This window comes from Hypomesus nipponensis, chromosome 24 (assembly GCF_054491055.1).
Source record: "Hypomesus nipponensis isolate SF chromosome 24, ASM5449105v1, whole genome shotgun sequence".
Lineage (NCBI taxonomy): Eukaryota > Metazoa > Chordata > Actinopteri > Osmeriformes > Osmeridae > Hypomesus > Hypomesus nipponensis.
Window position 1 is genome coordinate 6702647 of NC_140384.1, and position 17037 is coordinate 6719683.

General features: G+C 50.6%; 1 protein-coding gene across 1 annotated transcript in view; it reads left to right on the forward strand.

Annotated features, from left to right (window-relative positions):
* The first annotated feature begins 1073 nt into the window (after positions 1 to 1073).
* The window catches only part of cux2b (cut-like homeobox 2b), a 41713-nt gene continuing 25749 nt past the window's right edge, over positions 1074 to 17037 (forward strand). The window contains exons 1-3 of the mRNA XM_084690022.1: positions 1074 to 1091; positions 1734 to 1844; positions 2624 to 2671. Of these exons, the coding sequence (XP_084546148.1) occupies positions 1074 to 1091; positions 1734 to 1844; positions 2624 to 2671 (177 nt within the window). The remainder of the gene's footprint in view (positions 1092 to 1733; positions 1845 to 2623; positions 2672 to 17037) is intronic.

Below are 17037 nucleotides of genomic sequence, written 5' to 3' on the forward strand. Positions count from 1 at the left end.
GCTGGATGTCAGGCCACTCAGAACCAAGTCCCAAATCCCCGCTAAGTCACATCCATGAGGTTCTGTAAATGGCTCAATGGGTCTTAAATCTCCACCGGCCCCCCCGCCGTCCTCTGACTGACGGTACGTTTCACCGCGTTTTGGGATCCGTCAGAGAAGCATGACGAGAAGATGAGGAACAGAAAAGGTGTCGAGCGAGCCTGCCGCCAGGAGAGAGGCAAGAGAGAAGTAACGCGTGTCTTCACAGGATGTCGCTTCCAACATTTCTTTGCGTACACACATGACACATCGGTCACCAAGGCTGATCAGACAATGAGGACAATACTATCTCATCTGTGGGTTTGGAATACAGAGCTAGTAGTTTGGGCCTTGGTTTTCTTTTGGCTCATCTTCCCTTTTTTTTTCCTAGTGTAGTAATTTATTAAATTGCCTTTAAGTAAGACTGGTGATTAATTAAAACACAGTCAATTTAATTTTCCGGTGGCATATATATATATTCACTGTGGTAATTGAATCCCCCACACCACTTTTATATTTTCTCCCATCTATTACAAGAGAAGACCCTCATCAGTTACTGTTGAAAGAATCTCCGGCTCGAAGAGTAGTGTTGAACTGAGGGTCTTGGCTGAAAGGCAGCCTGTTGGAGAGGATATATTTTAGAGATCTGTTTTTTTTTTTTTGGTACGCTTTTCAGAGGGAGCTGTGTGAGTGATCAATGCAATTGGATTTGTGGATAACATGCGGTGCTGTATGAATGCATGGGACTGATGAAGAACCATCTTCACTAACGACTTTGGATAGAAGATCAGATGGCGCTGCAAAGATATAATACAACGCTCTAATGAAACCACTGATCAGCTAAATGGTGATATAATTATATAAGATTTAATTAAAACTAAAATATATTTTGTGCACATTGGTTCTTTCGGTCATTCCCTTTATCAAAAAAACTAAATGTCAATGTCAAGTACTGATTATTTGTGATCTATATAAAGATTCTGGTATGCTGAATCAATAGATTGATTCCAAAAAGCAGGGTCCATATAATGATTTCTAGGGGTATGGTCGATGTAATGATTCAGGTCCTAAGGGTGTGAGGGAGTGTTTCAGTTGATGCAGACTTCAGATAGCACAGAGCAGTGTAATCACAGCACCAGGATAGATGTTGTTCGTTTGAGTCGAGTCTTCGGCAGGCTTTAAATCAACTCTTCATTCCAGCGAGAAGGTCTATATTGGTTTGTAAGGGTATTTGTCAGGTTATTGGGTCTTCCCATGTGACTCTGCATGCCTTGTTTCCTCTCCCTCCTCTTCCTGTTTTTCTCTCTCTTTCCCTCTCCTCTCTTAACCTCCCACTGCCTCTCTCTCTCTCTGTCTCTCTCTCCCACTCTCTCCCTCACGCCCCCCCCCCCCTCTCCTTCTCCCTCCATAGCTGTTGCAAGTGTATTGATTATTTCAAATACTGATTATCTAAAAGGCCTTCTGCTACTGTAGGCATTGGATTTATTTTGACTTAATTATTTATGGGCCAGGACTTGCAGTAAGTATTACCGCTATAAGATCATGAAGGATTACATTGTTAATATTCAGCAGTGTATTTTTATTTATGTGTACTCTAAGCTGCTCTGTATGACTGGTGGCAGCCCCCAAAGTGCTTTGTCTCTCTCTCTCTCTCTCTCTTGCCCCTCTCGCTCTCTTTTTTTAACTCTCTCCTCTCTCTCGCTGTCTGTTTGCAGAGGGAGCTGAACTCAGTTGCGTCTGAGCTAGCAGGGCGACAAGAAGAGAGCGAGCACTCCCACAAGCACCTGGTGGAGCTAAGCAGGGAGTTCAAGAGAAATGTCCCTGAGGTGAGTCCCCCAGCCCCCGCACCCAGCCCCCGCACCCAGCCCCCCGCACCACGCCCCCAGCCAGCTCAGTGTGTCACTCTGCTTGTCTCCACTCAAGCAGTCTCTCTGAGTTGCTCAGTCACTGGTGGTGTCAGTCGCGCGTACCTTCGTGCCTGGAATGATTTCTTTCTTTTGCATAATCCGCATGAATGCATATCACTGGCGCAGACTGCCTTTGACAAGCCGGAGTCACAGTCCCCCGTCAGTTGTAACCATGTTAAAAAGCTACGGTTGGTGAGTAGGTTTGTTTTTTACACGGTCCCACCAGGGTCCACAGAGCTTTTACACTAGAAACCCTCTGCCTTTAGCCGAGTGAGGGTGCGGAAAACGCTGTAACCTGGTCAGTTTAACACAGGTGTGTAAAGCAAGATCAAGCTGTGGCACCACAGGCAGCCCAACCCCCTCACCTGAGGTTGTCTGAAAGCCAGGAGGAAGTGAGAGTGGAGTCTGAGAAGCAACCCACTGGAAATACTCACACACTCTTAACTCCTCACACACACACGCCGCTCTACCCCCCCCCCCCCCCCCTCCTCTCGGCTTCACAACCTCCCACCAACGCACCACGCCACGCAAACGAGAACCAAAACCAAATGAGCCGCAGTCAAATAGCTTTTACTATGTGCTGTCAACCTCATACTAAAGTCGATTTTTTGTTGTTGCAGTGAACTCAAGAGAGTCTTAAGTATCTCTAGTGACATTTTCCGCTCTGAACCTTGTGCTCTGTGTGTCTCTGTGTTCAGGATGTCCGGGAGATGGTAGCCCCTGTTCTCAAGAGTTTCCAAGCCCAGGTGAGTCTTTGTCTTTGTTACAGTAACATGTTAACCGTGTGAAGAAGACCTAACCGTCGACTGTGCTGCTAGGCTACAATCCAAATTCGAGACACTTTACACACTTCCAAGACAGCCCTGCGCCGAGGAGAAATGATTGATGAAGGGGGAGGAACTGAAATCCATGGCCGACTGCGAGGACGGGTTTTCATGTAACACTCCACCTGATGCTTATTGACTGATGGGGTTTCAGTCAAAGTGGAGGAGCGTCTATCTGCCATTAGATGATCCGATATCTGGCTGCTCATATTTTCTCGGTTGAGACTAGACCTCATTTCCTGTTGGGCAGATGCATTCACTGTGCCCTCTCAGACGCTGCCATATTGAAAAAAAGTCATCTGATACCTACCAAGGCTCCGCGAGCCATTAAACCAAGGTCATAAATCACATTTGTGAGCTCCGTTCTGGTCATCCATGTCAGGGACATATTGAAATGATACCACAAATATGTTTTCCTACTTCTTCTTCCTCACTCTCAGTTTTGAATTGACCGTTGAACACTGATCTGACTGCTGTGTCGCTGGATAGGAGAAATCTGAACGTATTGCCTGCTTCTCATGGGGTTATTGGCAAGTTGTTTAATGGTTTGTGATCGACTTCCGTATGCCCAAGCAGTGGTTTGTTGCAGGGGGAAATATTTGCATTCAATACCACTGCAATGCATTGTGGACTTCAATGCTAATTCAATTACTATGATTGCGAAGTCTCCTAAATGCGAGAGTATCAAAAGCACCGTCCCAAATGTTTATTCGGCCGGCACAAACCCAAGGGATTAATTTAAGCACTATTGATGTCTGACAACTGAGAGTCTAGAGATGTTTTATAAGTAGATAAAGTAGATGTCTGATAATGAACGTTTAGCTGTGGCTGTGGGCTCGCTCCGTATAAAAAGGCGTGCACCGCTGTTTATGCACTCTCATCAGACTAAATCCTTTTACACAGATGTCATAATTTCCTAAAAATATCTTTGAGGATTTTTGTTTGTCTTGTTTTGACTTTTTATACATTTTCATTTCATTAACAACTCCACGCACATCAGAGAGATTCTCTCGGGTGTCAGATAAACTTTGACCTTATCGCTAATGTCAAACAGCTTGCGGAGGCTGGTGAACTTTACCCAGCAGTAGTCGCTGTGGCTCCAGCGTAAGCTGTGGGGGTTATACCTGCTGCTGCCAATAGAGATATCCAAAGAAGGAGGAGATGGGTGTGCTTGTTTGGCTGTGTGTATTGGGGACACACTAAAGCTCCCCTACAGCTGTGTGGTACAGGTGGCGTATCAGCCACGACAGGTTTTTGTGCGTGAGTATGTGTCTTAGTAAAAGTATGCGTGTGTGTGTGTCAGTTATCTGGGTCCCTGCCCCCCCCTCTGCCCCCCCCCCCCCCCCCCCCAGCCAGAGCAGCGGCCCTGAGGAGTCCCTCCTGGTATTTAGACCCACGTCGTGCCACTTCTGAAGGAGAAGTCGGCTCCTTTGAAGTGTTTGCGACATGACAGGTTCTCTTTCTTTTTCGGTTTCATTTCAATGTACCCCTCCCACTTCCTCTCTCTTCTTTCCGTCCGATCTAGCCTTCTAATTATCGCTAACCAAGGCGACTGATTAGAAACACGGCGACGACCTAGTTTTTCGGAGGAGCTATGGAAACAGTAGAAAGGGTTAATCCCAGAGCTGGTGGCTGTCATTGGTCGCTTCCCTCCTTCTTCTCCTCTTTTTCCGTCCCTCTTTTCTTTCTTTCCCTGGAAGTTTGCTAATGAGGTCCCGTCAGAGCTTGGGAGAGGTGTTAATTTGGCCTTGTGAAGTAGGAAGGAGATTAAGGACAGTGAGGAGCTGAGTTTACGGCTTAAAATACACCGCTGTCCTTATTAATCCGCGGGGCCCTTGGAGACTGGCGTTTTTTGGTTTTATAATGAACACTGTCTTATAATGAAGGTAATTTTAATAAAAATCTACAGCCGAGACAGAGGAGATGGTACACGTCTCCACGGCCCCCAGCTCACCCTTGGGGACGGAGGGGGGAGAAGAGGACCGTTACTTCTCAAATAACAGGTCACAGGAGAGACGGGCGGGTCGGACACCGAGTCTTGCACCGCGCCGCTCACGTGACTTTCGCGCTCGGATTCCGGAGCGCCACCTGAACACACGGCGAGCGCACCTCGCCAAGTCTACGCGGGCTCCACTATGCAATTTACACCTCTCGAGCACGCGTTAGAGTGTAAAGCCTCTGAAGGATTCACCTTTGTGTTGAGAAAAAAAAAGAAGAAAAAGTTCTGTCGTATCTGTTGCCTGTGGATTCCAGGGAAAGAACATTCCCTTTCATGCAGTTGTGCGAGATAGATACAGCCTTTGTATAGTAGGGGGATGTCAGGGCCCAAATGAACCAGTCATCTTATTTTTCCTTTTTCCAATTGAACGTTCAGGACTCTCGGAGAAAGAAAACAGCAGCCTGGGTCCCTAATTACTGAAACTTGCTTTACAATGATAATCCGAGGAGTAATTTAGCGTGTACAATGAGAGTTGTGGTGCCTGCGCAGATGGAGATTCTGATAAATAGTTTGTAACGTGTAATTAGCAGCTCTGCCGGTTACATACCATTAACCCCTCGAGCTCAGGAATCATCATTGGCCCTCATTATCAGGCAGAAAGGTACAATTGAGCTGACTAGACATCAAAAACATCAAACAGCCATTAAAGCGCTGCCGAATGGGGGTTGGTGGACACCTGCTTTGGAGTCTAACTGTGCCATCTCTTCCCCCGAGGTTGTGTTGATGATGTAGGAGGAAGACAATGTTTTTGTCTGTGTTGCTCATTTTCAGGCGGTGCGCTACCAAAGGCCTCTCACAGACAGGAAAACAGCAACTCAACAGACTACCTGGTGATGCCTCAAAGTCTCAAAGACCGATTGGTCACTAACTTACCAGCTTGTACTGTACCTTACAGTGAGTCGCCAAAGGGCGTTAAGTTCACTGCTCTCAGGTGTCTGAGCGGGTAGAGCATCGGGCTAGTAATCTGAAGGTTTCCAGTTCGATTCCCGGCCGGTGCACATGATGTTGTGTCCTTGGGCAAGGCACTTCACCCTACTTGCCTCGGGGAGGATGTCCCTGTACTTACTGTAAGTCACTCTGGATAAAAGCGTCTGCTAAAATTACTAAATGTAATGTAAATGTCAAGGTGCATTTGAATATCTTCATAGTTATAGATATGTTGACCTGTACCCAAGAGCCATAGCAGCCCACACCAGACTGATGTCCGGTGCAGGGACTGTGGACGCCATCGCTGTGAAACTCGCTCGGTAGCACGGGACACTCTGGCTGCCCACAACAGGCAGCAGAGCCACGAGGTAGTGTCTTTTGATCATCCATCGAGACGAGACTGGGTCCTTCCTCTTATGATTAATTCCTGAAGGAAATGATAATTTATCTTGAATGTATAAATATGTTATGAATAGTGGAATGAATCAAAGAGTAAAAGATGGTAATTAACGACGGCGCTTTGATAAAAGGCTCGCCGCGCGTCCTGTGTGTCTGCGTGCGTCGCGCTTGTGTTTATCTGGTGGGCGCTCGCGTGTGTGTGTGCGCCTCTGTGTTCGTGCGTCCGCCCGCGTGCGAGCGTGTGTTAGGACGCAAGCTTCCTCCGTGTCATTACCAAAAGGCTCCATAATTACCTTCCTGCACGAGCCAGTGCTCCTGGCTGTGCTGGCGGCCGCCAAAAGACTCCATCTGAGTGCCAGGCGCCGAGTGAATCTAACGGCCATAACACTTTTCCCTGCCTAATTGTCTGAGGGGCTCCACGGCACTTTCATAGATGAGAGACTGCGCCGTTTGCGGGGAGCGCGGCCATGCACTGGCTTTAACGGCTCAACGAAGACAGATCTTCATCACGGGCTAAATTGGCTGGTTATTAGGTGCAGATGGGCTGATTGGATGGCCATCCGAGGCTTCTGGTTGGACGAGGTTGGTTAGGAGAGTCAACGGGTGTGTCCACGGTGCTTTGGTTTGCGACCGTGGCCCAGTGTATGATGGTGTTTTTATGTGTCCCGGTTGTCGTCGTCGTGCACAGTGTGCATTAATTCCTCTCATATCGATCAAGACCTCATCCAATAACCCTGAAGAACCCCTGATTAATTGAACATATTGACGCGTGAGGCAGATGCATGACACCTGCTTCTCCCCATGGTCTGTCCAGGGTCTCCCTGGACCCCCCCCCCCTCCCCTACAGCCTCTTGTCCAGATCCAGATCCTCCTGGCTGTGCGTCTGTCTCTGCCTGGGCTGTCTAGGGCTCATTGAGCAGCTAGCAGGCAGGCTGGCAGGCAGGCAGGCAGGCAGACCAGGCAGGCAGGCAGGAAGGCCCGGCCCTGGAAATGCAGAACATTACAGATGCACATCACACACAGCCCTCCAGCCCATTGTGTAGAGAATAATAGGCTCCAGGGCCATGTAAACTACAGACTTCTGTGCTCCTGCTTTATCGCTCGTGTCCTCTCCACCCTGGTGGTGGGAAGGGGGGGGGGGTTCCTACATGAGAGAGTACTGACTCTCCTTTTTTAAATCAATTCTCTACCTCTCCTCTCTTCTCTTGAGCATCTTTCCATGTTTGTGAGACTCTCAGGTCATCAGCTGTCTTATACCCACCCTAACGTGTTTGACAGCCTCCCATGGATTCTGCCTGGACTTAAGATTTTGGACAGACGTCCCTGTCCTAGTTATTCTGACTCGGGGACGCGTTGACGCCAAAGACGAGCCGCGTCGTCGCGAGTTCCCAGAGTTATCTCGAGGTGTATGACTCGTCCTCCCCCAGGTTTGACTGATGTTTACATTGGGCGGGTCGTGTGTGCGCTGAGCTCCTTCACCCCGCATCACCCTCCTCTCCCGTGTTCATCTCAGTGCCCTCCTGTGGGCTCGTGTGTGCGCTGAGCTCCTTCACCCCGCATCACCCTCCTCTCCCGTGTTCATCTCAGTGCCCTGCTGTGGGCTCGTGTGTGCGGCTGCTGGCGATAGGGCGGCGTGCCGGTGTGTTCGTTCCCCTGTTCTGACTGATGTCCTGCCTGTTTGGCCCAGTCGGGTGTATCTGTCATATGGGCAGCGTGTTCAGAGGCACACATGCCACGCCAGGTAAGGAAGGGAGAGATGTTATAAATAGGCACTTGCCTCTCTAGCCATGTGGAATTGATGAGTCTCAGCACATTGGGCTCTCCAGTGCCGGGTTTCATTTCTACAGTCCTGACAGCACCGACCCCCGCGCCCGGAGACGTCACGCCTGACTGGCGGCGCTGTGCAAATGTTAGCCGTGTTTGAAGACGCGTGCACGCAGACGCGGTGCACTGTTCTTATTGGCTGTGCGACTAGCCATACAAGCATTCCTTAAACCCCTGTCACCCTAACAGACAGACAGGCAAGCTCAGTCCTTCACTCTCCCATCATACCTCTCTGTCTACGACCAGGCCTCCTGAAAATCACTTACAGTAACTTTTATACCAGGCAGTCGCCAGGATGCCTAACTCACCCTGGCTTTTAGTGATCAGCTGGCTTGTGATTGGCCAGTGTGCTGTAGGGTATTCTCTAGTTTCAGGGGATGTGATTACAGGTAAAACGGATCTAGCACTGTTTCTGATGGTTTGATAATCCAAAACACTGTGCACAGTGGTGAGCCTGCAGCTGTATCCAATCTCCAGAGTTCCCCGTAGCATCGAGGGCTTATCATCGCTGTTTAAACAACGATAGGACCTCAGAGGAGAAACCAGTTATTTGTACTTTCTTCCAATTCTCCGCTCCCGGTGTCCAGTGGTGCGCGATTCCAGTCACACCTATCCCCACCTCCCAGCTTAAACCCAGGGGCCCCCACTGCTCTGTCTCCTTCAGCAGACAGGCAGGAAGCCCCCCGCCCCCAAGGCCCCCCCCCCCCCCCCACCCCAAGCTCCCCGCCCCCAAGGCCCCCCCCCCCCCCCCCCCAGGCTCCCCAGGCAGCCCAGCTCAGCCTCTGTTCTGGGGATGCTCTGTCTCATCTCCTGGCTCACTTTCAGTTGCTGGCAAGAGCACAGTCAAATTAGCCAATAAAAATGTGTGAAATCGGTGGCTCTGAGCCGCCTAGGACACGCCAGGAGAAATAAACATCAGCGCTCGTACGACCAGGAAAGACCGGAGCGAGGAGGAAAAGGCGGAACGGAGAGGGGGGAGGGGGGGTTGAGACTGCTCTGGTAATTCCATGGCACGATGCCGTGATTTGGGGGGCCGTAGTCGGAACCACACGCGACACACAGCCAGGGAGAGGAGTCAGACCCTGGCACATCTGCCTCAGACACACATCCGCCTCAGAGGCACAGCTTGACATCAAGCCAGGAAGAGAGCAGTTAGAACCACCATGAACCCCCCCCCCCCCCCCCCCCCCCATGTACATTTGAACTTCTTTGATTCCCTCTGTTTGTCTGCGTGCTTCCCCTAACAGAAGACTGGATCTCCACCGGGTTTTTTTCTTCCCATGTTGAGCTGTGAAGCTATCATTTCTGCAGAATCTAAACACACTAATTAAATATCATAACTTTCTGAAGAAGTCTCTCCTAAAGGTACCTGCAATTTTAATTTAGACTTCAAAAGAGCCAAGACTTTAAAGCAAATCTATTGTTTTTCATTTAGACTTGCAATTTTCTCCTCTCTTGCGAAAGCACCACTGTACGTGGTTATGATTGATCTGGTAATTAAAATATGCAGAGAAGGAAAAATATTAACTGCTTCTTTTTTCGCTCGCTTTTTGTTTTAGAAAACAGTCGACACTTTTCTCCCCCCTTTTCCAGCACAGATAATTAAATTTCACACATTGATGTTCTTTACACAGCATTCATCTGACTCATTATTTTTCCATTTTCATCTTTCTGGTGAAAGATCGATAGATTGATAAAATGATGGAGCCTATCTTAAATAATGCACGAAGAGAGAAGTTACACACTATTTGCTGCTGGCTAAGTGTTTGAACTTCATTCTACACTCAAATTGTATTAAATATCCCAGGAAGGTAGGCCCCTCAAAATCATACAGTTGAGGGTAAACCCATAACTTTATTTTTGCTGCCTCTCTGCAGAAAGATTGAGATTTTTCCTACTGAAGTAGTCCTATAGGATGATGCTTGCCAGGGTTATATCCCAAATGATAAAGAAAACCAGCAATTCAAAGAAAGACAGCGTAAAGTAGGCCAATTAGTACCTAGGGAACTTTTTGCTGAGAGAGATAGCAGCTCAAAATGTCACACGCGCTAACGTTAGGGCCGATTGTTTATAATGTGACCTGACAGTTTGGGTCTCTTTAATATGGGATTAGCTACAATACTAATTAACATGTTGTTATATTAAAGGAACTCTGGGCAGAGTAGAGACTCTGTGAGGACGACGAAGAGCAAGCCGCTCGCACGCAATTACCGTTCTAGAAGGTTTCCGTGAGATGTTATCCGTACGGTTCCGTTTGCATCACGTCGAGGTTGCCATCCTTTAAACAAGAGCGTTTTTCTGACACAGCACCCCCTTAAGGATCCAGACTCACGCACCACTGAGTTCTTTGCCTTTCTCACCAACAGATATGTGTGTATTCAAGTCCCTGCTGTGGCTTTCCCCTGAGTCCCCCCTCCTCCTCCTCCTCCTCCTCCCCCCTCCTCATTGTACTGTTTCATCAGAGAGGAGCAAAGTGGCAATGGTGGCCTGAAGAGGGTGCATAAAAGAACACGTCTTCAATTAAAACCTCGGCAACTCTGCATCTCCCTGCCGTTCCTCTGCAGTCGAGAGTTCACTCCCTGTAATTGGGTCTCAGTGGATTCCGTGTGAGAGTTCCCGTTAGTCGGCGTGCGGGGCCCTGCCAGGAAGAAGGCTGGTGGGACGGCCGAGGGGAACAGCTGTCTGTGTCGAGGCTCAGGCTGGTAGAGAGACCATCAGAGAGACTGGCAAAGAGGCTGGCTGAGAGACTAGCAGAGAGACTGTCAGAGAGGCTGTCAGAGAGGCTGTCAGAGAGGCTGTCAGAGAGACTGTCAGAGAGGCTGGCAGAGAGGCTGTCAGAGAGACTGTCAGAGAGGCTGTCAGAGAGGCTGTCAGAGAGGCTGGCAGAGAGGCTGTCAGAGAGGCTGTCAGAGAGGCTGTCAGAGAGGCTGTCAGAGAGGCTGTCAGAGAGACTGTCAGAGAGACTGTCTGTAAGGCAGATTTTCTGTGTACATGTACAGCCTGAGTATCTGTAAGGTCGAGAGGTCCTGCAGCGAGGCCTCCACTGAGCAGAATATAGCACACAGCCCAGACAGTTAGGAGACTGTGAGGCAAAACATGTACAAAACAGGGCTTATGTGATTAACGACCGCTTCACCTGCTGGTGTATCAGTGTACTGACCACTGAAGACCCGTTAAGGAAGTAATTCCGTGCATTCTATATCTGTACTGTCCAACTCATGTATTTAAGCATGGCTGAGAGACAGAGTTTTCACTCATGCCATGAGTTTGTCTTGAACTGATTGTTTGATCCGGGCACTCGACTAATAAACCGAAGTCAAACTCCTTTCCTTTGTCGTGACTCCGGGAAGGCCACACAGGGAAGGCCTCTGCCGCAGCTTAGTGGGCATACAACCTGAGGCTGAAGGCGAGAGAGAGAGAGAGAGAGAGAGAGAGAGAGAGAGAGAGAGAGAGAGAGAGAGAGAGAGAGAGAGAGAGAGAGAGAGGAGAGAGGGAGAGAGGGAGAGAGGGAGAGAGGGAGAGAGGGAGAGAGGGAGAGAGGGAGAGAGGGAGGGAGGGGGAGAGGGAGGGGGAGAGGGAGGGGGAGAGCGGGAGAGGGGGAGGGAGAGATGTGAAGGTTGACTGAAGGCACAGAGAGATTCAGTGATGTGTTTTTATTACAAAGCGTTGTGGGTGGTTCTGGACAGCGTCGAGCACAGAGATCAGTTTCTACCCTTCACCTGAAGGACAGCCAGCTATTCCCCAACGACATTAGTCAGCCTTTGTGGCGTTAGTAGGCTGCTGTACCGCCAGCCACGCAAGCTGCCGCGGTCACACACACGGAGGAGAGGGAGACACATACACACACACACACACACACATGCACAGTGTGTGGGGGGTAATTGCAGGCATTGTTTGTTCTGTTTCTGCCCCTGTCACAGAGTAGACCCCGGCCCGAGGGAGCGTGTGACACCGATCTCCCTCAGACAGCGTCCAGCACGCTCGGCCACCGATCCCACACTCACGCCTCTCCTTGTTTGTTTGTGTCAGCTTGGCCCCTCCCCTCCCCGACTCTCTGGGAGCAGAGTTCCAAACCGGGGGGCGGGGGGGGGGGGGCGTGTACAGTGCATACAGTAAGTCATCAGCACACTGTCTGCTCTCTTTAGGAACGTCTGCCGGCTCCTGCCTTTCGAGGACCGTTTCCTCTCTAATGAGGCAAGGCCTGAAATAGCAGCGTGGCTAGCGCCGCGGAGCCATGACGTCCCGTGTGAAAACCTGCCCGGATCCCGGTGGCTGCAGCCCTGGGGGCCTTCGCCGCTTCCTTTATTTATAAACTGATGTGGAATTGTCCTCCGCACTCGCCCCGTGGAGCGGGACGTAGCCGTCGGAGAACGGAGAGTCAAGACTCTCAGATACGCGGCTCTCTCGCAGGCTGATGCTGATCATACGACGAGACTTATAATATATAATAATATATTATAATAATATTTAGTCTGTCGTAAATGATCGATTCCGGTCATTCCTGACATCCGAACCCGAGATGATTGTCCTGTCCTTTAGGAAACAAATACCACGACACGGCCCTGTAACTCCGACACGAACCAGGACCCCCGTACACAGTACCTCAGGGAGCAGCAAAAGCTGCTGGTTACAATCATGACATCACATTTCTGGCTACGGAGGTCAATCAGTGTACGTTGAGCAAACAGGGCTCATTTGTTTGACAGCTTTTAGAGCAGCGTTGGCACCACGGCCTCTCAGGCTCTAGGCTGGCATCCAGCGGGCACAGAGACGGTCCCGGTGGGGAGAGGGAGCAGAGTGTGCCCGGGCGAGCGTTCCAGCGCAGGGAACGCCAGGGAGGGCTAATGTGCCTCCTCCCCTTCCCTCCCGGTGGGCCTTGTACACCAATCGGCTGATTTATCCTCCTGAAATGGACTGTCACAAACTGGGCCTCTTAGAAAAACGTAAAAGCTTCTACAAGTGATCATTAGGCCGCTTTCCTAAAAGGCTTCATGTACTGATCTGACAGTTTCTACACTTTGGATGGAAGCTGATTCTGGCCACATCTTGGCTCTCACCTGAAAATAACCTGACTATAACATACTGCTATTAAACTGTCACTTTGTTGAAGGGAATTTTTTTATTTGCCTCCATGTATAAAATTGGGAAACATAACACAGTCCAGGCTTCTACCCCCCCCCCCCCCCCACACACACACACACACAGACACACTCATACACACATATATACAAACACATTGACAGAGACTGACAGAAACACACACACACTCTCTGATGTTGGACAGTAGTCCTTGTCCTTACCTGCTGCTAATTACAGTGGATGACGACACACCTGTCTGGCACTGGGGTGATCTGTCATTGACAGGCCCACAGTGCCGTGCCGACTGTGAGAGGGAGTGATATCTCGCGGTAAAATATGTATGACATCAAAAAGCCTTAAAGGTTATTACAAATTAATAATGAGTAGTGGGGCTAGAGTGGTAAAAAATAGCTCTCCCAGGGTGTCGTGTTTAAATGTTTAATTCAACATGAAGCTGGACTGCCTTCGAGCAGATCCAGCATGCCCCCTCTGCCTCCCCAGTCTGTCTGTCCACAGCCTGGAACATGCCTGCTGGGACTCTATACAGACATGCTAGGATGGACATTCATAATTAATACTCTGCATGCATGATCATTCCATTTGGTTCCCCCGCCCCGTGCTTTTCCTGAGAAGGTGTCATGCCTTTATCTGCACTTTTTTTCAGCAAACACGGAGGTTCAGAAAGAGAGGGTTTGGTCGTATTAAAGCTAAAATTCTCTGTAGGGTAACAAGACACCGGAAATCTCTCTCAGAGCATTTTCTCTGAAGTTGCATCGAATCATTGCCCCCCCTGAACACCTCACGCTAATGTCTGAAGACACTGTACAAAATTGCCTTGTTTATGCCTGTAATGTAAGCTGTCTGTTCCAGTGTCGCTCACTCTCAGTGGAGCCGGCGATGGTGGCAGCCGAGTCTGGAGTGAATTTGCCGGGCGACTACCTGGGAAACATCAACAGTCATTAATTATGTAAAACTCTCCTCACAGTGGGAGCAGAGCGCTGCATACAACTGCAGCGCCGACTCCTATTAGAGTCAATGTACTCTACAATGAGCCCCTGCTGCCTGGGGGAGCAGGGATTATCAACCTTCACCCCCCCCCCCCCCGTCCTCCCCCCGTCCTCCACACACACACTCCTACAGCACGCACATTCAGGATTGCAGTTTTATTAAGTTTTGCACAAACGTGCGTGTGTGTTTTTATCCGAGGAGGAGAATGAGACGAGGCTCTGCGCTCTGTCTCTCTCCACTCGCCGCTCCATCATTCACTCCTCTTCGTGCCACTTCTCATGATTAGATTTTTTTCTCCCTCCTTTTCTTCTTTTTCTTCTCTGGAGTTGCCAGCTTCCCTGCATTCTCAATAAAACGAGAGAAAAAAGAGGAGAATCTGACAGGATAAATGATATCTCACGCCAGAACGGGTGGAAACATAGGAGGAGGACGGTTTCGAAGCTGATAGGGCTGTCACCGGCAGTGCCCTCACACCGTATCACCAAGCCTGACCCGTCGTCAACGGGAAGTCCCTTCTCAACAGACAAGAAGACATGACGATTCTCAACGTTTTTTGTTGTTTTGTTTTTTTACACTCCGGTCTTTGGAAAAAGATAGCAAAGATACCGCTCTCCTTCTCTGGGCCAGACTGTGGGACTCCAGGTCGTCTCTCTCCTTTGTTCTCCAACTCGTGTCTGTTGCTCGTTCATCAGCCGCCCCTTCTCTGAGTGTATGCGGCTTTGGCACGATGTTCCTCAACAGTGAAACAAAAGCAGGGCTGACACCTGTAATTAATTAGGCTATTATGCATTCTGCAATGATAATTGCCTTACTGGAAAGTCACCAGCCTTCTGAGAGGCTGAGAGAGGAGAGGTGGCCGGGGAACTCGATCCATCATGGACCAAGGCTCTCTCTCCCTCTCTCTCTCAGTCGGCCTGTCTCACCTTGACTGTTGTAGGCCGGGTCCGGATAAACATTGTCAACAGTTGTCAGAGAGGTAGAGATGTGCAGCTGTGGGTTCTCCCCCCCCTGGCCAGGCAGGCCCCTTGGGGGTGGCCTACGGTGGTGCAGAGGCTGGAGGCTGGCACACGCGCTCAGGCCCAGCCAGCCCATGTGCTGTGGTGTAGGTCACTGGGGCACACAGGCCCAGAATTGGGCCACTTTGTCTTCGCAAACAGCCTTCACCTACTGTGACCCTGGCTCCTCTCTTTCTCTCTCCCTCTCTCTCTCTCTCCATCTCTCCCCCTCTCTGTCTCTTTCCACCTCTCCCCTTGTTTCTATAATTGTTTTACTGTTTGACCCTGGTTGTTCATGTACTTTCCGTTTCTCCTCACCACTTCCTGTTTTTGCTCTGTCTCTCCCCCTCTCAGCCCCTTCCCCCAGCCCCTCTCTTCATATATCCTGTCACTACATGTCGGACGCCCTTCTGCGCAGACACACAGTCTCCCACCTGTAGGTCACCCTGTTCCTCAAACATCTCCAAGCCTCTCCGACATGAAGCCCACTGCTCCTTTGAACTACAGAGACGTTTAGAGAAGACTTATTTTCCTTCATCTCCGTCCTGACTTCCTTTATCTCCATCCGTGACTTTGCCGTGACTTTGAGGCGTTGCATTTGAGGCGTTTGCGTTCAAGTTTTTTTTCTTTCAGTGGGGGTGGAGTTCCTTGTCTGGATGTGCCACCCACGCTGGGAGGAATGGTGAACGGAGGAGGTAAAGAGACACAGAGACAGAGACAGAGACAGAGACAGAGACAGAGAGAGACAGAGAGAGACAGAGAGAGACAGAGAGAGACAGAGAGAGACAGAGAGAGAGAGAGAGAGAGAGAGAGAGAGAGAGAGAGAGAGAGAGAGAGAGAGAGAGAGAGAGAGAGAGAGAGAGAGAGAGAGAGAGAGAGAGTGAGAGAGTGAGAGAGAGAGAGAGAGAGTGTGTGTTTGTGGTGGGGGGGCTGGCAGACACCTGCAGGATGGCGCACCAGAGAGGGTCTTTGATCCGAGTTTAACGTCGTGCTGTGTTCTACCTCACGTGGAGCTCACGGTGGCTTGTCCGTCAGGATTACGGCTGCCGCTCCGCCTTGATCTGCTGGAGATCTCCTCGCGTGCCTGGCTGGGTGTCGTTAGTACCCAACACACACACACGCTCTGCCGAAGCCTCACCTGAGGGGCCCCTACCTGCAACCCGCTCCCCCCCTCACAAATACGGTGTCGGCCCACTTGATTGATTAGCTCAGCTCAAGCTGTTTCAAAGTGTCCTCTGATAGCAGGCCTCACCCACACAGTCAGGTCGAATGCGAGGCAGAAGAATATGATTGTGGCCGGTCGTGGTTCTCCGGCGTGGCCGATGACAGGGGGGGGGGGGGCGGCGTTCCGCCTGGGGAGAGCCACGGCGGCGTCCGTGAGCGAGACGGCGAGATGAGTGACAGGTGCTGCTGATTGGAATTGACGTGGGGACGGGATGTGTGTCGGAGAGGCCTGACTGCTCATGTCGCCGGGCGGGGGGAGTGCGGGGGGGACGGGGCTGTGGTGGAACCTCTCCTCTCGGAGGAGTGTCACCCAGAATAAAGCCCCTCAAACCAAACGCAACACGCGTTTTTGCGCGTTGCTTTGGCATGTTTGTGTGTGGCACGCACGTCCCAACGTCAGTGTGTCTGCGGGCGTGAGGAACGCATGCGTGTGCCCCTCTCCCTCAGTGTGTGTTTACATCCGTCCCCTCTCCCCCGCCCACCTCCTCCCTCTCTCTCCTCCTCCTCCCTCTCTCTCCTCCTCCTCCTCCCTCTCTCCTCCTCCTCCCTCTCTCTCCTCCTCCTCCCTCTCTCTCCTCCACCTCCCTCTCTCTCCTCCACCTCCTCCTCCTCCACCTCCTCCCTCTCTCTCCTCCTCCTCCTCCCTCCCTCTCTCTCCTCCTCCTCCCTCTCTCTCCTCCTCCTCCCTCTCTCTCCTCCACCTCCCTCTCTCTCCTCCACCTCCTCCTCCTCCACCTCCTCCCTCTTTCTCCCTCTCCTTCCTCTCTCTCCTCCACCTCCTTCTCTCTTTCTCTCTCTCTCTCTCTCTCTCTCTCTCTCTCTCTCTCTCTCTC